This window comes from Sciurus vulgaris (genome assembly GCF_902686455.1).
Source record: "Sciurus vulgaris genome assembly, chromosome: 2".
Taxonomy (NCBI): domain Eukaryota; kingdom Metazoa; phylum Chordata; class Mammalia; order Rodentia; family Sciuridae; genus Sciurus; species Sciurus vulgaris.
The window spans coordinates 115,242,404-115,267,160 of NC_136462.1; the positions used below are offsets into that span (position 1 = coordinate 115,242,404).

At 53.5% G+C, this 24,757-nt stretch overlaps 1 protein-coding gene across 1 annotated transcript in view; it reads right to left on the reverse strand.

Annotated features, from left to right (window-relative positions):
- The window catches only part of ITGA11 (integrin subunit alpha 11), a 110,003-nt gene that overhangs the window by 49,170 nt on the left and 36,076 nt on the right, over window positions 1–24,757 (reverse strand). The window contains exons 3-5 of the mRNA XM_079129577.1: window positions 6,908–7,008; window positions 2,810–2,901; window positions 157–271 (exon numbers count right to left, since the gene is read on the reverse strand). Of these exons, the coding sequence (XP_078985703.1) occupies window positions 157–271; window positions 2,810–2,901; window positions 6,908–7,008 (308 nt within the window). The remainder of the gene's footprint in view (window positions 1–156; window positions 272–2,809; window positions 2,902–6,907; window positions 7,009–24,757) is intronic.

Consider the following 24,757-nt stretch of genomic DNA (forward strand, 5'->3'; position numbering starts at 1 on the left):
CCAACCAGGGGACCTCACCCTAGGTCATCCCAAGGGCTGGGACAGGGTGGAACTAGAATGCAAATGTTGCTCTATAGCCAGGATAGCACTGCCAGAGCCCCGAGCCTCCCCAGACTGCCCCCAGCTCAGCCCATCTGCAGATCTGAAGCCACTTACTTTGGAGAGCGGGGGCCACGGTCTTGGAGAACCGGAAATTGGAGTTGACTCGTGAACACATCCCTGTGGTGTAGTAGGAGCTTCCACACTCGTGAGACCAGAGGGGGCTGCAGGCCTGAGAAGTACAGTGCAGGTCCCAGTCAGTGGGGGTGGCGGAGCAGGTCCAGGCCCCACGGCCCAGGGTTCATCTCCAGCCTCCGGGACCGAGACAGACATCCTCATTCAGAGTGTGGTTGTCCCAGGGGTGAGAGGGCCTTCGTCAAGTCTCACTGGGCTTTCTCTTGCTGCAATGTACACCAGTTCCTTTTGTTTTGGGGTGATGGGGACCTGCTAGTCTTGGAGTCTTCCTTTGTTGTGTTTTCAAGACCCCATTCTCCATTTTGTTATTTGGGTTATGACTTTTCTTCCCCCACCTGCCCACCCCACCACCACACAGGATCTGAGGAAACCATTCAGTCATGGGAGTGGACACTTCAAGGGTCACTAGACAAAATCCTCTATCTGCAGAGACCACCAGATGATCCTTACTGGGCAAACTTCCAGGACTGGGTCCCTGTAACACCAGGAGTGCCAGTGCAGCGTAGGGCTTGTCTGCTGCACACGGTGGCCTGGCCACCCCTCCCATGCTCTTACTAGGGAAAGTTAAAAAAAAGGTCTCTGCTATTTCTATATAATTTGCAACCAAAAGCACTGACGTCAGACTCTTCTTGAAGGACTGAGTGATGAGTCTCTTTCAGAGGCAGGCTTGTTAAAGATGAAAGTTCAGTTCCATGCCTCCATCTTTTTCCTGCTGTCAGGACACCCCAGGCTCAATTTTGTGCTGTAATTTCCTTTGGTTTAGGGGAGGAATTGTTCTCCCAAACCATTTCTTTAATTACCTTTCTTTTTAAACCTACATCTTAAAGGTTACGATTTATCTGTGTTTTTTATTGAAGCTGCTGTAAATTATTTTGGAATAAAGGAGGAAATAAAGAATGTGAGGATGGATGGATAGATAGAAAGATGATGGATGAATAGGTGGGCTGATGATGGATGGATGGTGAATGAATGGGTATATATATAATGGTGGGTGGATGATGGATGGAGGCTGGAAGGGATGGATGGAAGAATGGATGACCCGATGGAAGGATGAGTGGCTGAACTGAGGTGTAGACAGATATGTAGATGAATGATTTGATGAATGAATAGATGAATAGAGGGGTGGATGATTGGCAGGGGTTGGACTGATGAGTGACTCAAAGAATGGATAAGTGAATGATTAATAAAAAGTTGGCATTTTTTGATTTTTAGTTTCTCTTTGTGGTACTGGGGATTAAACCCAGGGGTGCTCTTCCATTGAACTACATCCCCAGCCCTTTTTTATATTTTATTTTGAGACAAGGTCTCATTAAGTTACCCAGGCTGGCCTGGAACTTGCAAGTAAGTGAAATCAAGTTAGTAAAATGTGACAAGGAGCTCAGGCGGACAAGAGAGTGGAGACAAAGGCCCTGAAGGACGAGTGTGTGGACGGGCTGGGGTCCTGCTTTGCCTGTGGTTGGGGACAGTGAAGGACCTTGGCATGCACATACACTGAGATGCTTCATCTGCCAGCAGAAATGGACTATGGACAAGAACAAAGAGCGACACAGCCCTTCCATTTAAGAGTGGGTGGTGCTTTTTGTTGAACTTTCTGGGCTAATTTTTCTCCAAAATCTCCTCACGCAGGGACTATCGGGCCCAGAAGGATCCTGGTTTGAACACCAAACATCACCCATACCCATGGCAATGTGGTGGCAGGGAGCTGGTGTGCCCATCAATTATGCCACTGAGCTCCCTGACTGTAGGCAGAGCTGGTGTGAGCTCCCTGGGCAGGGGGACACCTCCAGGATGGCCCACTGCTGTCTTTCTGTCCCCAGCATCTTATGCATTACTTGTTTACCGTCTCTTTCCCAGCCAGCCAGGAGCTGGAACGTGGCTGTACATGGCTGGAGTCCCCAGTACCCTGCATCAGGCCCAGGACACACTAGGTGCCCAAAAAATTGTTTAATCGAACGAGCATTTTCACCCCTGAAGCCCAGACACCTCCTTTCTTTCTTCTTTGCAAAGACCTGCCTGTAAAATCCAAACAGGAACCTCCCCCAGCCTTCTACATTCAATCCCAGATGTCCAGATGGCCTGCCACTCCTTATCCCTTCCCTGGGTGGCAGGGAATCTGTCTCCTCGTTTCTGGTTTCCCTACAAAGTCTTAGGTTGTGTGACATGTCTTGTTTCTTTTATCGAACGCGGCTGTGGGGGAGAAATTGGGCCTCTGCCCCAGGAAACTGACTTCCCAAGGAATGAGATGGTGCCCGTCACAGCGTTGGCTGTATTTATTCTTGTTCCTTTTCTGGCTGCTCTTCTACCATGGGTGTGCACACAAAGGGCTCGATCCTTTTTCCTACCTGAACTGTCCCCTCCAAACGTACAACTCAGACACCCAGAAAGGCCAGAGCTTGTGAGGGGCCTCCTCCTGCTGTGCACAGGTGGGGAGGCCAGGGGTGGGCTGGGGGCCGGTGAATGTGTGCGAGGAGCAGCTGGGGTGTGAGGACTTTCAGCCCCTGCCTCTTCCACCCCACGTAGTGGGTCTGGGTGGGCAGGAAGGGCTGGACAGCACTGCGGGGCTGGTGGCTCTTACCAGGAAGCTGTTGTCCTTGGGGTTGGTGGCGAGGCTCAGGCCGAGGCGCATGTTGTCCTTCCGCTCGGACACGTTGGACAGGGTGACCCTTCCTGGGGAGGAGGGAGATGCTCAGCCTGCTGCCTGCTCCTGCCCACCCTCTGCCCAGAGCTGCTGCTGCCGCCGCTGCTGTTCCCTGAGGTGCCTGGGTTCCCTTGCTCCCCGGATATGGTCTCATTCCTTCCTCACAGGTCCCACAGATATGTCAACTGGGTCTCCGAGAGGCCAAGCAATAGTTCAGGTTCACATACTGAGCCCACAGCAGAGCCTTCTTCTAGTCTAGGCCTTCTCGTCTGCCAGTCATCTGACTGGGCCCCAATGTCCCCTGTGTCCCACCCCAAACACTCCTTGGCACCCACTGAGGCCCCTTCTTCTCTGCAGAGTTCCTTCCGCTGACGCTTGCCAGTTTTGGTGCTGCTCTTTCAGGGCCCCCTTCTCTGCTCATCCACCAAACTGACAGATGGTGATGAACAGATTCCCTCTCCCGAGGACAACTCGACAGGAGCCTTCTAGAGCTTTCTAGGCCTTGCAGAACATTGCTTTGTGGTTGGCTGCCAAGAGCCATATTTGGGGACAGGGATATTGGCCCACTGGTATAGGGAGAGGGTTGGCTGTGGTAAATTAGAACCACAAAACAGTTACATCAGTTAAGGTTTTCTGGATCATTCCATCAAGTCACTGAAGGGGATAAAAATGAGCTCTGAACCCCCAGAAGTGTGTGGTGTGTGTGTTTGTGTGAGCACTTCGACTGGAAGACAGACAGGGAACTGGGCCATGTCAGTCCTGACCTGTAGCTGGGACAGTCCTCTGGGTCTTCCCCGTGTGGGGGCTTTGGGACACCCCACTCAGACCAGTTTGCATTCTGCTTTATGGGTGACTGGAGGCATAAAGAGGTGGCCTGGTGTCCAGGGTCACAGGTCAGCAAGGACTGGCAAGGCAGGCCCCAGGGGTGGGCATTAGTGGGGGCCGGAAAGGCAGACACGTGACTGCTCCGTGGCCAGAGGGAGGGGGCTGCAGTTTTGTTATTTCTTCCCTTTGGTCTCCCTCAGTTTTCAGGAAGACTTCTCAGGAAATCAAATCCAGCCCCCTTGGCTGTGCTGACTGACTGGGATTAGTTTTGGCTTTGCCTGTGCAAACAGGCCAGGGAGAAAATGAGAGGCGTAGTGCTGGTGTTCTGAGGTGCCTGGGCACTCACAAGCTCTGCCCACACCTGCCCGCCTAGGACCTCCTCTTGTCCTGGGGGTCCAGGTGGCACCATGACCATCTTACAGACAAGGAAGTCAAGGTATAGAAAGGGTTAGGGGCTTTCGAAGGGTCACTCACTGGTAAATAGAGTTGGGGACTTGAACCTAGACCCTAGGATGTCACGTTTATTCCCTATCTAATGGCCTCATGGTAGCAGTGGGGGCTGCAGAGGAGGCTTCAAGATCTAACTAGGGAACCTCCGCCCCAGCCAGCCAGGAGGAGTCCACCCTCCATTTACTGAGGGGCTTGGTCGCTCCCCTGGCTGCCTTCTTTCCTTCCTCTGCCTGGGACTGAAGTCCATGCTGAAGTGGCCCTGGGAGGGGCAGAGGGGCATGTGAGAACGTCTCCTGTGCTGTCCTGCGTCCTCCTGCTCCTCTGCAAATGGAGAGCGTGGTGCCCTCCTCAGCAGGTCTGGTGAGTCCCCAGGCAGAAGCCCCTCCTTTCATGTGGTCTGCCTTCCAGCGTCAGGTCCCCTCCTCCACCCTGTCCCTCGCGAAGACCCTGACTTCATCCAGGTGTTGAAGGAGAGCTGCCAAGAGAGATACTCGCTCACACTGACGTGAATGTTGACAGCCACTGAGCCTCCCCCGGAGAGAGGAGAAAGAACATTCCTGGCTTAGCAGAGCCCGGGGCCTGGAGAGGCGTAGGACACCCAGGACTCAGGCGTCCTCGCCTTGGTTTTCCACTGTGGGGACAAACTGGCAGATGGTCTTCCCGCTCTGCATTTTTTTCTCAGCAGGAGAGAGAGAACCATTCTTCAAATGAAGACAGTTTTCCTCTGTCCCAACTCACTTTGTTACCCACTACCTCTGGGCTCCTGCCCCAGCTCAGAATTTTTTTTCCAGGGTTTTATGTCTCTTCCTCTCTCTGGAGGAAAATGGGTTCATATTGGAAGCCAGAGCAATAGGCAGAACAAAATGATTGGTTCCATGCCCATACCCCGCCTGTCCCAGGAGCTTTGCTCAGTGCCTGAGTAACGTCCACCTCTCCCACCACCTCCCTTGTTCCCTCTGTGCTAACCACCTGGCCTTTTTTCACATTCTCCAATGGAGCAAACTCATTTCTACCTCAGGGCCTTTGCACTTGCTCTCCCTCTGTCTGGAATACTTCATTGCCATCTTACTCCTTCTCATTGTCTGGTCTTTGCTCAAATATTATCTGCTGAGATAGGCCTTCCCTGCATGACCACTTCCTGACTTATTGTACAGCATTTGTTCCATCTGAAATTGTCCTGCTTTGAAATTTGTCTGTTTATGCATTGTCCCCTCCCAGCAGAGTCCTTGGCTTCTTGTTCCCTGCTGCATCCCAATAACTAGCTATCCTAATAGCATAGTGCTTGGTATCTATTAATAGTCATTAAAGGTAGAGGGGCGGAGGAGCTGGGATGGAGTTCGATGGTAGAGTGCTTGCCTAGCATATGTGAGGCCCTGGGTTTGATCCCCAGCTCTGGGGAAAAAATAAAAATAAAAAATAAAAAAGAATGGAGCTGGAACAGACCTTCTGGGTGGCTGAGTTCATCCTTCCCACTTTACACATGAGCAAATCGAGACTCAGAGAGAGGATGTGAACTCCCTGGGCCTAACAGCAAAGAGATCGCACAGCTGGATGGGGAAGCCCACCTGGGCCTGCTTCAGAAGCCTGTGCTCTAGGTGGTGATGGCCAGACCGCAGGTGGCCAGCCAGGTCCCCTCCCCCTCCACTGTTTACTCACTGAAGAGCTAGGTTTTGAACTTCCCACCCATGGCGCTGAGGCAGATGTGGACAGCAGGAGCCTCCAGCACCATGTGACAGGCAGCTGGCCACCCTGGGGATCTGCGTTCTTGATTCTTGGGCTTTCCCTCGGATGGACGCTGCCTCTTTGTTCATCTGTGAATCCCTCCAACCTCTGCCATTTCCTCCTGCAGGCCCTGCTGAGCCCCTGTCCTCCACCCCCAGGGCCACCACGTGATGCTCTAGGGCAGAGGTACCTCCTGGAAGAGGAAGACAGGGAGACCCAGCATCCTGGCCCTGGGGAAGGCTGGTCCTGAGAGCTGCAGCTTCTCAGTTCCCAGGAGCTGCCCCTTCTGAGGGCAGAGCCAGGGCCAGTCTGGTCTGACCTTCAGGACAAGATGGAAGTGCTTTAGTGGACGCACGTGAGGGCACACACGAGCACCCTGGTGGATTTTGAGGACTTGGGAGGCTATGGCTGCTCCCGGCATCTCCCATCCTCCTGCTCCGGAATAGGCCTGAGAGCCCTTCAGTGAGGAAAAGGCTTCGTTCAGAAAGGCAGAGTTGTTCAGTGGTCATCACAGTCAAAGATGGTGGACTGGCATCCCAGCCCTGCAACGTACTCACTGGATGTTGCCGGACAGGTGCCTCACTTCAAGTGCCATCATCCTGTTATCTGCTGAATAGTGACATCTCATGTGGGTGTTGTGGGGATTAAGTGAGTCCAAATACCTTAAAGTGCCCGCACATGGTGAGCATTAGCCAAGATCCCTGAATGCCAGCTACTGCTATTAGTATTTCAAAATCAGAAAGAAGACAGGAAATGGTTTTCTCCTGCTGGGAAAGGAAACTCAAAGAGCCACAGCCCCAGACACTGGAGCCTGGCTTTGAACCCCATCTGGCTCTGATAGGCTATGTGACTATGGGGAACTTGCTTCCTCCTCTGGCTTTGGCTTCCTCACCTGTAATCTGGGGACAGTGATGTCAACTGGGTGAACTTGCGGGGCAGCTGGGAGGAGCCAGTTGACTAAGCACGGATGTGCATCAGAGCCTGCTCCACACTGGACGAGGCCTGGCCTCTTTGTGAAGAGACAGTGGCCACACTTACCCAGGTTGAGCTTGGTGCAGTTCCCCTGGATCACAGGACACTTGTATACATCTCCTGTCTTCTGCTGGCCATTGGTTTCCAAAGGGGCACCCACAACTAGCCTGTGGAGGAAGGGGAACAAACAAAGACGCTGGGGGAGGCACTTCTTCCTGGCAGAAGCTGGGACCTGGTGGGCAGTGTGGAGGGGAAGGCCGGGGCCAGGGCAGGAAGAAGGCCTGGAGCAGCAACCCCAGGCCGACCCTCAGGCCTGACTGTGATCCCTGGGACCTGTTGCCAAGGTCTGGAGATGCAGAGAGGAAGACCGTACAGGCCCTGCGACAAACCAAGGGGGCAAGTCCCTGTCGGAGGAGCGGGTGATGCCCGGCTGGGTCTCACAGATGACTAGGAGTTTGTTAAGTGGTACGGCGGGTAAAGGGGGCCTGCTGCAGAGGAATGATGCTTTTGGAGCCACCAAGTCTTGCCTATCTGTCATTATCTGCAGGGGCCTCGTTCATCTCACAAGGAAGTCTTTCAGTGAGAGGTTGGGCATGTTGCTCAGCGGCCAGTCTGTCTTTGCTCAGGTGGACAAGGCAGCCAGAGGGTAGAAGGGGGCTGGGGTGGCCAATTGGGGCTTCTGCTTGTGCCTTCAGATGGAATAAAGGATCCAGAGTTGAGATCACCCTGGATTATCCAGGTGGGCCCTAAATCCAGTGATAAATGTCTTCCTGAGGGACACAAAATGGAAGGACATGAGACGAGGAGGCCAAGCGAAGACGGAGGGATATGGGAGGGGTGCTGCCACAGGCCAAAGGGTGCTGGGGGCCCCAGAAGCTGAAGCACTGAGGAAGGATCCTTCCGCAGGGCCTGAGGAGGGAGGCAGAGGGGCCACTGCTTCCATTTCGACCTCCAGGTCTGTGCGAGAGTGCATTTCCTTTGTTTTAAGCCACTTAGTTTGTGAAAATTCACTGCCGCGGCCACAGGAAACAGATGAACTTTGCTGATGTGTATACAGATTCTAGGAAAAACCAGCAGCCACCTCTTCCTAGCCTGGCTGAGTCCTGTAGGCAGTGCCTGGGAGGAAAAGCCTGTGACCCTGGAGCCCTGGGCTGTGGGCTCACCTTTGAGGCCAGGGAGATGTCCCCCTCAGACAGCCGCCTCTATGTCTCATCTCCAGGCCCCAGAAGGCAGCACCAGCAGGGGTGGCCTAGAATGGCAGGGAGGCCACAGGAGTTCCAGTCTGACCTGAGGTGAAGCCTCTAGCACACGTGGGCCTCCGGCACACCCAGAGTCCTCCAGGACTTGGGCGCCTGCCAGCTCTCTGTTCAGGCCTCAATGGCTAATAGTGACTGCAGATGGTACTCTTTCCTGGGGACGGCCACTGTGATGGGATGGCTGCAACACTTATGATGTCCCTAGAAGGCTCCCAGATCCAGGGGGTAAAGAAGAGATGGGTGGAGTTGGGGACATAGGGCAGGTGAGACATTCGGGAGTCCTATTAACCCTGTTCTCTTGGTTGTTGCCTGCTGCCAGTCACATGCCCCAAGGAAAGGTCTCCAGTTGTTTTCTGGCTCAGGATAGTTGTGAGGAGATGGCCTATAGGCTCAGGACCACAGGACGTAAGTGGCTTGCCACGGTCATATGCTCCAGCCCCAGCTGCAGCCCCAGCCCAGCTCGGTGCACAGGCAAAGGAAGCCGGCTCCCAAGGGGAGAGCGACAAAACTCTGAAATGAAGTATCTGTGAAATATGAACTGAGGTTTCTCCCCTGGGCCGCCAGATAATGACAGATTCCAAATATAGCCCCTTATTAAACATGCCTATTTTTGACTGGCAGGAATTAATTGGACCCATAAAATCTGTTTGTCTAGACGACATGATTTTTGGCTACTTATTTCTGGGAGTGATTGTGTGGTCAAAGCCACTCCATTCTTTCCAGAAAGGTGTGGGGGTGGGGAGAGAGAGAGAGAGAGAGGCTGAGATTGAGAGATCAGTCAGGAAAGAAGCTTGGTCTATCATGGGTACCCACGTTATAATCCCAGTGGTGACAGGGAGACTGAAGCTGGAGGATGGCAAGTTCCAGGCCAGCTCGGGCCACTTAGCCAGTCCCTGTCTCAAAAAATATACAAGACTGGTGTTGTAGCTCAGTGGTAGGGCACCCTGGGTTCCATCCCCAGAACCACTTGAAAAAAAGCAGTCAAGCAAGGGCTCCCAGCTTGCTTTCCCAGCTGCTTCCACTTTCAAGGTCCACCTGACAGGCGACTGAGCCCTCTGAGGGCTGCTTCTCCTGAGCACGCTGCTGGGTGGGCGCCTTCTGAACACAGCGTCTTCAAGGAACACTTCAGGTGCCTCTGGGAGAATCGGCATTGCACGTTCTAAACACAGCCACCTGCGCGTCTCCCAAAGGGCAGGGATCCCACAACTTCCCGTTTTATAGAGTGGAACTCTGAGGCCCCGGTGACCTGCTTGGAGGGGCCCAGTAGAGGGCGGCGAGGTCCCTGGGCTAAGGGTTCAGGAGCGGGGTCTTCCTCCCAGCCCTGTCCCTAGCTTGCTGAGTGGTCTTGAGAAATCACTGAATTTTTTGACCTTGGTTTCCTTGGCTGGGAAGTGGGGTTAAAGATTCCCATACCGCCTACCTCTCAGGAGGTGTTAGGAGGCATGGGGGACAGTGGGGCCACATCTGGGAAAGTCATACGTAAGAGTGGCAGCTTCCTGGAGGTAATGTGTCCTGGCAGTGGCTGAGAGAGGACAATCTGACAGCATATCCACTAAGTCACTGTGACCTCAAATTTGCAACAAGGCAGGACTTTGTCCTTTTTAGAGTCCCGTCTCCATTCTCCCAGTCTTGTTTCTCTGGGGCTCCTTGGCACTTTTTTGGGGGAACAGGGTTTACTGTACCCATAACATGGACGTGGAAACTGAAGCCCCAAGAGGGAGCCGACCGAGGTCCCACAGTTCATTTGTGGCAGGGTGGGGACAGCTTCCTCTGTGTTGCCCCAAATGTTCCTTTGTTGGGAAGGGAGGCCGGGGTCAGGCCTCCTCCCCATCTGGGAGTGTGGCATTACGTGTGCCTGGCGGGCTTGAGGTTTGGAGGATATGATTCAGTCTTACTTTGAGGGGATAACTGCCGAAGCACAGGGAAAATGTTCGCGTCACCACCAAGACCAGCCAAATTGCTCCTGGGGTCTGGCAGCCCCTGCCACCCCCTGTGGCCTCAGCTTCATGCAGCCACCGGAGCCTCAGGGCCTGCTGTGCCTCTCGGCGGCTGGATACCCAATCTCTTCTGGCGTGGGCACCAGACAGCACAGCGAACCCTGAAGGTGGCGGTGAGCAGGGCCCCTCCACGGGCTCTGTGCTGTGAATCACTGCTGCGGGCTCCGTCCTGCTTCCTGTGGAGGCGCAGGAGGAGGTGCTGGCTGAAGGGGAATTGGCAGTGGGCATTTCAGCCTCAGCTCTGTAGCAGGGCCTCACCAAGGGAGGATGCTCGCCGTGGAGTTGGCCACCTGAGAAGCTGCACGTGGCCCTGCCAGGAGCTGGGGTCCCTAGCTTCCAGCAGGACACAGGCTGAGAGGGAGCCCCTAGCCTGTGAGGCTCATGGCGAATTCTCCCTATCCTTAGCTCCATCCTTCAAGGCATTTTTGGTCTTCCACTTTTAAAATTACAATCTCCTGTCATAAAAAAGATGTGACACGCAGTCCCAGACTATGTGTAAATTTATATGTAAAGGACACCAGTGTATAAGTGTCGATTCGTACATAGCTCAGACTGGACCAGTTTTATCTGCCAGCTTACAGTGATTGTGTCATTGAGGGCATGTGACTCCCGTCACCCCAGTCAGAGTGAATCACAGGACTTGTGCTCAGAACACAGGGACTAAGCTGGTGTCTATTCTCCGGATGCTATGGTGGGTGGATGCAAGGCCTGGACCGATGGCAGCCACCTTGTGATGATGAGGGGTGTGAGCTGAGGCTAAGTGTGGGAGGGCAGAGAGAAGCAGCAGAAGGAACTGAAGTCCTGATGATATTGTAAACCCTTGCGTCAAGGTATCCCTGAGGCCCACGCTACTGCTCGATGTTTAAAAATAAGGGCAGTAACTACCATTTACTGCATAAGTGTTTGGATTGAGTTTTCACGTATTATAACTAAAAAATCCTAGCTTGTGAGTGGATAAGGAAGAAGAAAACCCACATAGCTAACAGTATCTTTAGATGTCCCAGGTGTTACCATGCACTGAGAGAAGATGGCAGCTGAGGCCCGCGACGAGGAGCAGATTCATACCGCAGCTCGCGCTCCCCGGGGGCCTGTGTCTACCGCGCGAGCGCGGGCAGGACCACTGACACCATGTACGCCATTTCTCCTCCTGGTTTAACTGAATGCCTAAAACCGTCCCCGCCCAGCCTCACGGGAACAGAAGCTCCTTTGTTCTCTGAGCATCCCACTTATAACAGCCACTTGGACAGGGAGCCCTGTGCTCCAGATGTTTCTAGTTACCTGAAACTGGCCTGGGGAAACTTCCTTGGGCCAACACTGGACGAGGGCCCAGAGGGCATCCAGGGCCCAGAACAAGGAAGTGCTGGGTCCCGGACCTCGGGGCTGGCACAGCCCTGTTGCTGCGTGGTGTCCCAACTCAGGGCCGCGCTTCATCGGCCGTGGAGGTGGGGCTGCAGCTCCAGGCCCTGCCAGGCCTTTTATTGGTTGTGTCTGGCGAGACAGGTGCGAGCCTTGTAGCTCCCCAGCAGACCACGGAAGCCCGAGGCCACAGCACTAAAGGCCATGGGATGCTTGAGCAAGGACCACCTGCCTCTGGAGCTGGTCCTGAGCCGAGAGGTTGGCAGAGGGACTGCCACAAAGATGTGGGCTCAGTCCCCTTCCTGGACAGCCTCATGGTGCCTCTCTGTAAGGCCCGGATCTCACATTCCAGGAAGTTCAGGGATCACTGCTGATCCGTTTCGTTTAAATGACTCACGTTCAGTGCAGCTCAGTAGCACTGGGTTTTAATGACCAGGACAGCTGTGAGGCTGGCAGGGCACTTTGTGTCTGAGGCTCAGAAGTGGTGTAATAAGCGGTTCCAGAGCAGGACTTCACGCGCAGTGCTCTTGCACCACTGGGAAGAACCTGGAGGCTCGGAGGCCCAGTGTGGGGGCGCTGCCCTCTGGGGAGCCAGCTGGAGTCCTCCGGGGCCCTGGCTCTTCTGCTCTCCCTCACCTGTGCCTCCTCCTCCAGCCCGCTCCCCGCTCCCACTGCTCAAGACCACACCAGGCCTCTTGCCTGGTTTCTCTCCTGGCTTCATTTTTCCTTTACTGAAATCAGATAGGGGCACTGGGGAGGGGGTTTCGCCTGGACCGAGAACTCCAGGGAACAAAGGAGAGACTATTCTCTTCTCTCTCCCACTCTCTCCATGGAAAATGTAATCTCCTCCAGCTCGTGTGAGCCGGTGGCTAATGTGTTCAAGATGGGGCTGGGAAGCGCTGAGCCCAGTGAGCGGGAGCCTGCTTGAGGGGCCAGCCCTGCACTGGCTGGGGCTCCCGTGTGCAGGGAGAGCCTGCCCGGGACCTGCAGGCCTTCCTGGGCTGGACGCAGGGCTTGTGCAGGCCTTGGTTCAGACACCTGGCAAGGCCCTGCATGCTGGTGGCGAGGAAAACGAGGACCCTCTGTTTGCTAGCATGTCCCCTACTCTCCCTGCTTCTGTAAAACCCTCATCCTGAAGGAAATCCTATGTGTGTGTTTAAACAAACACATACTGTGATGGTTAATTGTATGTCAATTTAATTAGGCTACAGGGTACCCAGGTATTTGATCAAACATTATCTGGGTATTTCCATGAAAGTCTTTTGGTACTAACATTTAAATACATAGACAGAGGAAAGCATACTGCTTTCTCTAATGGGAGTGGGCCTTGCCCAATCAGTTGAAAGCCTGCTAGACTAAAAGGGTTGACTCCCTCCAGGATTCTTCCCACCTCACTGCAGTTGATCTGGGATGTCAGATTTTTCCTGCCTTCACACTTGAACAGAAAGAGCTTTCCTTTATCTCAAGCACCTGCCAGTCTTTGGACTGGACTCCACCCTCTGCACATGAGGCCTCTAGATTCACATGAACCAATTCTCTCTATTAAATCTCTTCGTATGTATGTGTGTTGTTTCTCTAGATTGCCCTTTAGAAATGCTCGTTGTGGTCTTATATTCCAAGGGCTCTAGGTACATCGCTTCACGCGGCTGACCTTTCACACCCTCAATCATTTATTGATTTCTGAGCATGTACTGAGCACCCAACCCTGGCAGGGTGTCAGTCCTGCCTTCAGGACTCCAGTTTGTCATAGAGACTGATGGGCCAGCAGGCAATCACAACACAGCAGTAGGGGTCAAAGAGTTCCCCAGACGGACGGACTCAGCCTCTCTGGGAGCCTGCAGAACGGGCCCCAGCTTGGGCTCCAGTCCAGACCACCACGGAACGAGGAGCTGCAGGTGGGTCCAGCATCTCTCTTTCCACAGCCCTCCAGGGACGCTGATGCATTCTTAAGCTTGAGGAGCACGGGCGGCTTACTCCAGGCAGCAGAGGCATGGTGGTCCACGCTGGGCACAAAGCCCTAAGTTTATTCCACAGGGTCACCTCTCTTCACGTCCTCTGAGGCTCTTTTGCACCTCACTGCTGATCACTTCTCTGTCCCACTTTCACAAGAGCTGCTGTGAACCCTGTGCCAGATGTTCCTTCTCTGTCATCGTTTAGGGCTCATCTCCAAGCGCCCCTCCTCAAGGAGGACTTTCCTACCTCCGGTCACTCCCGTCTCACCGCCTGCCTCACCTCCGTCTCTGCACTGTGCAGGAGCTCTGTGTTCTCCACATGCCTCTTCATTTAGGCTGTAAGGAGCCAGGACACCTGCAGGCACTCCACCCCAGAGCAGCAGCGGGCACAGAGTAGGTCCCACAATATAGCTGTCCAACGATGGGCTAGTCATCTGGCTTAGAGATGGCTATAACTGCAGAGTCTGAAGTCTGGGACTATTGAACACAGGTTACTTTGGTCCCAAACCCCGTTGGCCCAGCTGGGAGAGTGGAACAGGTGCTAATGGAGGAACCCACGACTCTACCCTGTGGCCTAAAACAAAGGTGGGAACTGTCCTGGGCCTCAGTGTTCTCACCTGCCAAATGGGGCTGCTTACCCTTCAGGGTTTTGAAGGGTATAGGTTCCTAACCCAGTTAGTCATCAGAATCAATCCTCTAGAGAGTGACAATTGCAAGTTCCCATGCTTTGCATCCAGAAGGTTCTGATTCAGCCAGTTGGAGACAGGGCCCAGGAATCTGTATTTCCAGGGGCAGGACTGGAGGTGTGGTTTGAAGAAGCTGCCGAGGGAGGCACGAGCCCTCCGACAGGTGGTGAAGCTTCCGTACCTTGGCTGCCTCTGGGCTCCTGACCACAGCGACCCCCTCTCCCGTCCAGGAGTGGTCTTCGATTGATTTTATTTCTTTGTTTTTCAAAATTTCTTTTGGTCAGAAGGAAACGTGGGAGAAATACCTCCCTACACTCACTGGTTCAAAAAGTACTAACATTTAAAAAGCAGATTCAGTGGTTTTCAGATTATACAGTGTTTGCTGTGCAGCGTTCATGCTGCGGATCTGTGCGAAGTAAAACCGGAAAGGCTCTGCCTGGCCTCCCCACCAGCCCATCAGAAACCGCCATTATCAGCCAGGGGTGGGGACGACTGTCCTGATGGATGTGGAGGACGTGAAATCTGGAATGTTTCCACGTTGGTAGTTCTGAACACACTTTTCCCACTTGGTTATTCCATGTGTAGACACCTTTCCATGGCAGTTTACGTCAATAACACCCTGTGACCAGGCCCCTGCTGTGGACCCCACTCCAACCCCTCCGGACTACGCCTCTTCTGCTGGGGTGACAGTCAAGGACCAGAGCCCACTGAAGTTTTCTGTCTCCAAGTAGCCCAGGCCTGCTTCCAGGGTCTGCCCAGGCCTCTTTACAGGGTCTTTCTGATGGCAGATCACACCACTGTCGGTGCCAACCAAGGAGTGGCTGTTTGCCAGGGGTGTGGACAGAGCTCAGGTGTGCAGGCTGGAGTGTCCACATGTGTGAGGTCCCTTAATCATAGAGAGGGAGGGAAGAACAGAGGGGGCTTGTGGGCCAGAATGGCCCTTGCTCTGGTGCTGCAGGCCCGCAGACATCAGGAGGGGCCTGGTCTGGATAGATAACAGTGCCTCCTCCTTTAGAGTGGGTCGACCCAGTGTCGTACTTTAAACCGCTGTCCTGTTTCTGGGGACTTGGTTTCCGTCTTTTCCTATTGATAGCTGTTTAAGTGCCTTCAAGACATTTTTCTGTTGCACAAAACTTTGGTCAGTGCAAATCAATGAAAAAACTTCCCTGCACAATTAGCTGTGTGCAACCTGAGACTCGCGGGTACAAAGCACCCACACGGTAAGTACTCCAAGGGCTGGGCACGGAGGCAGCTGCTCGTGTCTTGGGTACACGCCTGTTGACAAGCATCGTCATCGTCACTAACATTGATTTCACAAGCTTGGCTCCCTGGTTTGTTCCTGGCAGCTTTGGGTCCACCTCAGCTTAGAGCCATTTTTCCTAAACTGCAGAAGTACTTAGAACAGAAGAGGGAAGGGTGGGGGAGGGCAGCCGCAAAGCACGTCCTCCGCCCAGGTGGGGGGAAGATGGACCCTGACTCTGCTGTGGGGAATGGGAGCAGCCAGCTTGTGCCATCTCGTCAAAGGGCGTTACCGGCTCAGTACCTGTGCCAGGCGCATGTCCACTCTGGGCTCTCCCCGGCTCTCCCCCGCCCACTTCTGTGTGTGCAGTCCCCTCATCCCAGACTTTCCTACTGAACCTGCCGGGTGCCTCTTTCTCCAGGAAGCTGTCTTAGATCTCTCCACCAGACGTTCTCTCAGTTCCCATGCTTTGTTTGAACCTCTCCTGTCTTTTCTCTCCTGTTGATACTTTGCCTCCAGAGAGCAGAGAGAGAGCGCTCGGCCCACCTTTGATCTCTGCCTCAGTGCTGCTCAAGGCACCTTGGACACGGTCAAGGCTCAATAATTGTTGAGAGAATAAGTGAGCGCACAGATGGCCGAGCTGCTCCCTCTGCAGTGACAAGCGCATCTTCACTTTGCTTCTTGGGGCGCAGCCAGGAGCTGAGCTTGGCTGAGTGCTCTGGGTCTCCTTTGCAGGTGGTCCCCGTCCTTGGTATACTCAAGGCCTGCTCTCTCAGAGAGGTGTCCTTGGTCTGTTCTCCCTAAAGGGGCTGAGCATGCAGGGTAAACCTCCCCGCTTCTCTTTCCAAAAACACTGGCTGGTTTCTCCAAGTGCTGCTCGGAGGGTTTTTTCTTTCGGTGTTATAACAACACCCCCCCCTCTCTGAAATGAACCGTAAACGCAGCACAGTTGGCGCAGATGTTTCTCAGAGGAATGTACAGTTTAACTTCTCGGCATGTGGGGCTGATGGCTCTGCAGCTGCTGCATGGCAGCAGGGCAAGGGGCCGGTCTCCCCTTTCCCGCCCCAGGCAGGTGTTTCCTTGGGCTCCTGGGGAGTGTGTGATTGGGTGAACACCCACACTCTTGCCTTCATCGCTGGGCAGGGAAGGCCATACCCATTGGACTGAGACAGCAAGGCCCGGAACGTCAGGATTTCCCTAGACCACACCATTGGCTGGGGCTGAGGTGCACCAGGACTCTCATTGTCCCCACTGTGTCCAGGGCTCTTTCCACCAACCACATGGATCTGGGTGGTGTAGAAGGAGGAGAAGACCCTGAGACAAAGGGACAGACACTCTTTGGTTCCTGGGCCTGTTGATGTGTTTGTGGTGGACTCTGATCTATTCCAGATCAGGTAAATGACCCGGGGTGGGCCACTTGCCCTCTCCGGGCCTCAGTTTCCTCATCTGTAAAATGAAGGACTTGATGGAATCAGTGCCATGCAATGGCCCCCGAGTGCTGCCTGTGTGCCAGGCGCTGTGACCTGGCAGAGGCATGACGCAGTCCTCGCCTCCGTCTGATGAGTGTGGAGGGACCTGCGCCCTCTGATGGTCGGGCATGGAGAACGATGCCGTCAGAGGACCCAGGAGGAAGGTCCGCACCATGCCCAGGTGCCACTCGGGGGAGGGAGGCTGGGCCCATGGAGGGAGGACAGCTCTGAGTCCAGAAGGGTGCCGGTGCCCGGGTGCCATTTCTAAGGTGAAGGCTGTGCCTGGGCGGGCCCAGAGGGATGGACAAGTCCCCGCCTCCACAGAGCTGAGACAGGGCGTCCTGGCCACTCTGCCTGTCCCTCCCCTCATCCTAAGCCCCTTTCCTCGTCCCCACACTGTCCAGAGAACTCCGAAGTCACTCTGAGTGCAGACGCGTGGTTGGTGCCTACATGAGCTGAGGAGTGTCACACTGTTCCCCTGCATTATCTCCGCCTACTTCCTAGGGTCTCTAAACTCCCGCCTCTGGCCACCCCTTTGGATTCAGGCAATGGCAGTCTCTTTCAGCGACAGGAGAGCTGAGCTGCAAATCCATGAGTGCTCACAGACCTCTCACAAAGGATGAGGCCAGTGGTTCCAGAACTGGGCTTGGTATTAGCCTTACCTGGGGATGTTTAAAAAGAGATCCCCAGGCACCACCTCTTAGAGATTCTGCTTTGGTTACTTTTCTTTTCCTTCAGTACTGGAGATTGAACCCAGGGGTACTTTTCCATTGAGCTACATCCTCAGCCCTTTTTATTTTTTATTTTGAGACATTATCTAACTTAGTTGCCGAGGCTGGCCTTGATCTTGATCCTCCTGCCTCAGCCTCCTAAGTTATAGGGATTACAGGTGTATGCCACGACACCTGCCTGCTGTGGTGATTCTTAAGACTGACAGAGATATCTTTCTTCTGTGCCGGTTTTCACAGGTCATTCTATCCTCAGCCAGCTTTGGGAGCCCCTGCATTGTGTAAGGTGATTACCAGACTTTGGAATAATGGAGAACCCTGGCCACCTGGGGATGGGGACAGGATGCCCCATCAAGAAATGGTTAATAGGGATAGATTTAGCCCAGGGCTAGAGCCTTTGCCTCATGCGTGTAAGGCCCTGGGTTTGATCCCCAGCACCAAAAATGAGAAAAGCTCATGACCACTGGGACATGCATTTGTCTATTTTCAAAACACTATATATGAGTAAGCAAATAAATGAATGCACGGATGAATATTTAGAGGGAGTTGATTACATCCAGGTGTGCGAGGGCCCCCTGATGTTAAGGTGCTTACTCCTCTCGGCGCCCCACGAGACGGGCGCCATTCCCTTTTGGATGCCTGCTCGCTGGCTGGCTGAGGGGCAGCTCCTGGGCCTCCTCCTTCTCCCTGCTCCCACTCCGGGAGGCAGACAGACTGCAGGAGGGCAGGGAACACAGAGGCCAGCTCCGTGCTGCACCGGGGAGTCCCCAGCCACCCAGACACCTCCTTCGAAGCGCTCTGTATCTGGTTCAAAGCTCATATTTAGTTTCCACTTCTCCCTCGGGATTATGACAGGGGCTATTCTTCCAGGGTTGCTCTTATTTTGAGAAGCCATAAAGAAACAAAATGGCTGGGACCGACTTGAGCCATTGCAGAATATGGTCCGTCATGACATTCTGGGAAACGTCCTCCTCCTGGGTTAGTGCCATTGACTCAGCAGTGGGGAGGTGGTGGAGGACGAGGCAGCGAGCTGCTGTGGACAGGGAGCAAGCTGTCTGGGGGCAGGCCACTGCCTGGCACCTACCTGCCTGCCTGTCTGGCCTCACCTTGGCTGGACCCTTTTGAGCTTTGCATGGGAAAGAAAAGGACAGGAAGTCTCAACCTCTCTGTGGACCCCAGACCCTGGGTAAGGACGCCCAGCCTCGGGCTTTGCTGAGATCAGCTTAAGTCCCAGCTAGACTTCTAGGGTGGTTCTCTCCCTTTCTTTCTCTTCTCCTGTGGGTCCATGCCACACACCAACCACACAAAACTGAATATGAGGCCAAGACCGCCAGCGGGGCTCGCAGCCTCCTTCTTGCTTCTCTCTCTTCTTGGCTCCTATTTTCCTTCTTGTCTTCTCTTTCTGTCTTTCCTTTTCTCATTCCGTCTTCCATTTCTCCTAATTGGCTTTTCTGACATCCCTCTCTCTGCATGATTGGCTCAGGGTGACTCATGGCAGCCAAAACAGGAAGAAGATAATCAAGAGGCAAAGTGGGAGGATGGGGTTCCACAGGAGCCACAGAGAGCTTGTCGAGATGGTCTCGAGTTAGTGACGAGCATCTGGCCATTGGCTGTGTGTCCCAGGAGTGGGGAGGAGAAGGTTGGATAGGGAAGAAGTGCTCTCTGAAAGAATCCTATACCCCAAAGAGCCCGCGATTCTTCAGAAGGAGTCGGGAAAGCTAGAGGGAGGCATTCTCTCCAAGCCTGGGGAAAACCAGGGCTGGGCTGACTGTGACGGGTCACAGCTGAGATTAGTGAGAAAGGCCTTTCGAGCACAAAGATTTGATTTTCTAATTGCATGTAACCTTACCACACACTCATTGCCCTTTGTGGCTTCTCACTGTACGGCCTAATTGAGCAGAAGGACCTGCCGCCCTGTTGGTGGCATCTGTGGGAAGCCTACATGATTGGTAGTCATTCCTGTGCCCTCTAGTGACACTTACAATAATTGCAGATAAGGGCAATTTTATGGCGAAGAAGTCTTTGAAAACTTAGTCATCCATTGGTACCTGTAGGGCATGGGTTCCAAGACCTCTGTAGGGACTAAAATCCACAGATACTCAAGTCCCTGTGTCAGGTGGCATGGTGTTTGCATATAATGTACATACCTTATTCCATATGCTTCAAACCATTTTTAGATTACTTATGATTTCTAATACAATGTAAATTCTATGTAAATGACATTTTAATGTCTTGCTTAGAGAATAATGACAAGAAAGGGTCTGGACATGTGCAGTACACATATGTATGCAGAGTTTTAAAAATCTGCAGTTGGTTGAATCCATGGGTACAGAACTCACAGGACACAGAGGGCTGAATACACCCAGCTTGAAGAGGCAAACTGCGAAATGATGTAACTTCACCCTCAGGACGGAGTGAGTTTTGGCGTTAGTTTATTCTCCCCCTCATGTGAGGTGGCCCTCTTCTCTCTCTTGCAATGGGCTTAGGAAGGATGTTGGGGTCACAGAATGAATCATGGCCTTCAGAGAAGACGGGAGCTGGAGGGCCCACAGGCTGCAGGGTAGGGGTGGGAAGAGGGGTGGAGGAGATGCTGAGTTGGCAAATCTTTTTGGCTTCCCTGCACTGCCCCAATGAAATTTATTTTCTTTCTTGGAGGTTAGTAACCAGGAGACTTTCTTTTCAATGTTTCCACTACCGAGATTGTGTGTCTTCCTACCCATTAAGTGTGCAGCGGTTGGCTCCTGCCTTTGGAGTTGGCTCCACAGATGCTCTGCAGCCCTGAGGACCGGCCTTGTCTCCACCTCTGCATGAGCAGTTGGTGTGGGCTACAAGTAACCTGGGCCTCACTAACACACGCCTCCTGCGACTTCCTGTGTGGGTCTGGTGTTAAAGAAAAGAAAGAAACAAAAAGAAAAGAAGAGTGAAGAAATGAAAAAAAAAAAGGAGAGCAAAGAAATAAATTGTCCAGAGATTCATGGAGTCCTGGAAACCATTTGCAGGCTGCATCTTAAATGTACCACAGAACCCAGAGCTGGCGCTGGCTCCTGGGACCCAGGGCCCTCCTGGCTCTTCTTAGTGCTGCTTTGTGCTTCTGAGGGCCCGAAGGTCCCAGCGAGGACAACTGTCTGGAGGTCATCCCCCTCCCAGCTCTCCGCAGCTCTCCCCCTTCTCTCCTGTGTGCCTGCCAGGGTCTGCTGGGTGGCACAGCCTGGGGCCCTGTGCCAGCATTGCCCCCGAGTTCGCTTTCTCTCTGGCTTTCGTGTTGGGCGGTGTCATCCTATCCTGGGCTTTGCTGCTGCAGTGATTTAGACTTTAACCAGAATGAGTCATGGTGTGGATTTTATCTGTTCCAAGAGAAAATAGCAGAGGACATTTATGTGCCGTGTTGCTGGGAGCCTGCTCTGGGGCCAGAGCCAGGAAATCTCAGTAAGATCTCCACAGCAGCGAAGGCCGAGGCTGCCCCAGGCCTGACTGTCACTGTGGAGGGGCATGGGCTTGGACATGATTGAGCTTTCTGCCCTAACAACAGATCCTGAGGGCGCTTTCCTTGAAACCTCTCCCTGGACACCATATCTCTTTTGGAGGGAGGGAGGGAGGGAGGGAAATAGCTGCTCCAGCTTCCTCCCCAGGATAGACTCTACACATCTCCCATTTCCTCCTTGTGCGAACCCTCTGGGGTTTGCATCATGATGCCCGTTTTACAAATGAAGAAACCCTGATCCAGAAATTGGATGTGATATACTCAAGCTCTCGTGGTTTGGAAAGAGGCAGAGCTAGGAAGGAAACCCAATTTGGGGTGATTTCAAAGCCTAGACATTCCCTAGAGTGCGAAGCCTCTCAGATGTGCTTTCATTTTATTTTCTGAGGCTGAAGACCAGTGCCCACCCTGGGATCCCGCTCAAGGCCTGTGGAAAAGGGCCACAGAGGAGAGCTGGCTTGCCTTGGGACAGGGAGAAGAGAACGGGGCAGGCAGGAGGACATCACCCCTGGGTCTAGGCTTGACAGCAGATCTGCGGGTTTATTCCTTATGGGTTGTCTTTATGATGAACCTGAAATTCCACTACTGGTGGACCTCTGGAAGTCTGTAGTGAAATGTCAACTTGCCTTCTAGGAAGGCTAGTACCTAAAGCAATTATAAGAGACTAATGCCTTAGTAAATTAGAGTTTGGTCTAGGTGGGCACCATGTAGTAAATTTTGAGTCCTGGGATTCAGGATGGGAGGTGGATTAACACTTTGGCACTTGATACTTAAACGCTTACTAACTGAGCTAGAATCACCACAGGAAGTGGGGACAGCGCTGGCTGGCAGATGGAGACCTGGGTTTTAGCCCTGACTCTCCCACTCGCATGCTGTGGAACCTCGGTCTAGTATCTGGGCCCCACTTCTATTTCTAGGCCTTGGTTTTCTCATTAGTAAAATAAGGGTGTTGGGATAAATAAATTTTAATCCCTTCCTCAGGCAGGGGGAAGATGCTGCTGGGGGTGGAGCAGCCCTGGAGGCCCACCCACAGGACTGTGTGGCTAATCTGCACTCCTGGCCTGCGCCCAGCTACCCACCTCTGCTTCTGAGATTGGGGCCAGTTGAAGACCAGGGCAATGGCAGCTCTGTCTTCAGGTCAGGGAGCTCCCCCATCTGGTTGGGCCCACCAGTAGAAGACACTGTGACTCTAAAGAGGTCTCTGGGGAGGGGCTTGGAATGGACCTGTACCAGGCAGGTCCATTCCAACCCTCGTCCACCTCAGAGGCTGAAAGTCGCCAGCCATGTGCCTGCCTTTGGAGGAGGTGGTGGTGGCGTCTATATTCTGCCTTGGTGGGTGACTTGCTCCCACGTCTGGCAGGCTTCTCCCTCTCCACTGCCTCCTAGTGCATCTGCGAGACACCCAACCCCACAGCCCTGCTAGCACCTGGTCGCATAGCCCCGCTCTGGGCCTCACGGCTGTTTTCTGCACCTTCTCTTCCACCTGAAAGGGAGGTGTCCTTTCTCTACACGCCGTTTCTTCTTCTTCATCCCTACCCATGCTCTCCCCTCCGCTGCTCCACTCCTTTCTGCTCTGCCCAGGAGGAAGTCCACCCTCACAATCCTCTCCCAATTCCCTCTGCCACTCTCTCTTGCCATATTAAAAAATGACACCCCCTCACATGAACCCCGAGATCCTTTTGTGTATCCCTCTTTCTCCGTGTCCGTCAGCTGGGCTTAGGGTTCTTTGGACACACCTCTCTTCCTGGATGGGCTCAGCACCTGTTCCCCTCACGCATGCTTGTGTGAAACTGTTTAGCGTTGTGTCTTGGGGACGCTACAACCCCTGCTTCTCAAGGAAGACTAGGTTCCCAGAGGCTGTGGGATGGGGACTGCCCCTGGGGCCTATTCAGGCCCCTGAGCTTGGAAGAGTTGGGCTCCAGACTTGGCTCTGACACTCACCTTCTTTGGAGTCTCAGTTGCCTCACCTGTAAAATGGAATCACACCTACCTACTTTCCTTAAGAGTTGCTGAGTCTCTAAATCGATTCTCAGGGAGTTCGCTGTGGACTCTTGTTTTTAAAGCCCTTATAGTCCTGAAGGTGTCTCTCTTGGAGATCACTGGACTGTCAGGCTCCTGCTCCCCGATGCCTGGAGGGAAGGAGTCAGAATGTTCTGCCTTTCAGAGAGCTGAGGCTTCATCTCCCTCCAGGTGTGAAAGCTTCAAGGACAAACTGAGGACTTTGAGGCCCAACTCTGTTTCTTCTCAGCACCAGGAAGCTTCCTGCTCCTGAGGACGAAAAACTTAGAGAAGCCTCTGCCAACCTGGCACCAGAGCTTCTGGGACATCAAATGGTCTTAAAGTCAACTGACTTAATAACTTCAGTGTAAATGCAGTAGAGTCATGTGGATTGAATTTCTCTGAAAATACACATGGGTTTAAAAAGGGGCAGAGAACACTCAGCCCCTGAGGAATTTGTTTTCTCTTTCCTTTTTGTACGTCTGTGAGTGTTGTTATTGTTGCTAAAACCAAAACATGTGGGAAGCTGGTCAAGATGTCGGGAGGGCTGGGGCACAGTCAGCTTTGCCGAGTTTGAGCTGTGAGTGGGGGTGTAGTGGGCAGAAGGGGAAGGGGTAAGAATATGAGGTGGCCCCCCAACAGGCCTGTCCCCTCATCCTCCAGCTTCTTGCTCACAGTCCTGTGCCCCTGACGTAAAATGAGACTCATACCTGGTAAATGGGGCCTAGTTCATTGGTTCCTGTGGTGACAGGTGGTGGGCTCCTCTCTGGGGCAATGCTGGGACCTGGCAGGAGCTGGGGAGGGATGTTCTTCCCCACGGGCAACTCCCTGTCTAGCCCCTTGGTGGAGAGGGTGGGCCTTCAGAGGCGCCATCTCCCTGCTGGAGCCTGTCAGGAGCTCTGCTAGCCCCTGGAGATGCCGCCTGGGTATGAGCAAGGCTCTGCCTTGGGACTGGCAGCCAGGTCTGCAGCAGAGGCAGGGAGAGCTTGGGTCGAGGGAGCCCAACCATGGCCAGCCGCCTGGCTTCAGTTCTGCTGCTTCCAGCTGCAAGCAGCTCGGTCATCAGTCTCTGCTTTGCTGATTACAACATTCACACTTTGGGATTTTTGACCTTGCCCCTGGTATTTGACCTGAGGCATATGGTTCCATTCCCACCTGATATTTGAGCAAATGGAGGTTCAGGAGGGTTGAGAGCTTGCCCTGAGGCCTGTCCTTAAGAGGCAGAGCATTGTGCTTCACATTCTTGCTCTTCTCCTTCCTTTGAGGCATCCCAGCATGGAGCTGAAGCAACCTTCCACCCGCCCCCCCAGCTCCGAGCCATGCATAATGGTCAGCTGCTGTCCCAGCTGTTGGTGACACTGCCACCAACCTCTCTTTCTAATGATCAACACTCACTGGGTCCTCTGTCTGAATACAACTTTCAGAAGTCTGCCTGCAGACCAGGGAGAGTGGGGGCTAGTCAGGAAGCAGGGAGAAGAACCGTCAAGCTGGATGTGCAATGAAGTCTGAGCGACAGGAATTCCTGAAAGGCCTGGGGTGCTCCTGTCCACTCCGTATAGACTGTGGCTCCTCGGGCTCCCAAGACTGCTTTTGTGTCTCAGCTGTGGCAGGGCACAGGCCCAGGTCCAGTGGCTATCATGGATGTGGCCCTGTATCTTTCCCACAGTGCTCTTGGCTGCACATAGATCAACGAAAGCAACCAGGAGTCGATTCTATCATATTTTTTAAGCCCACTCTCAAAGACCCTGTCCAAATG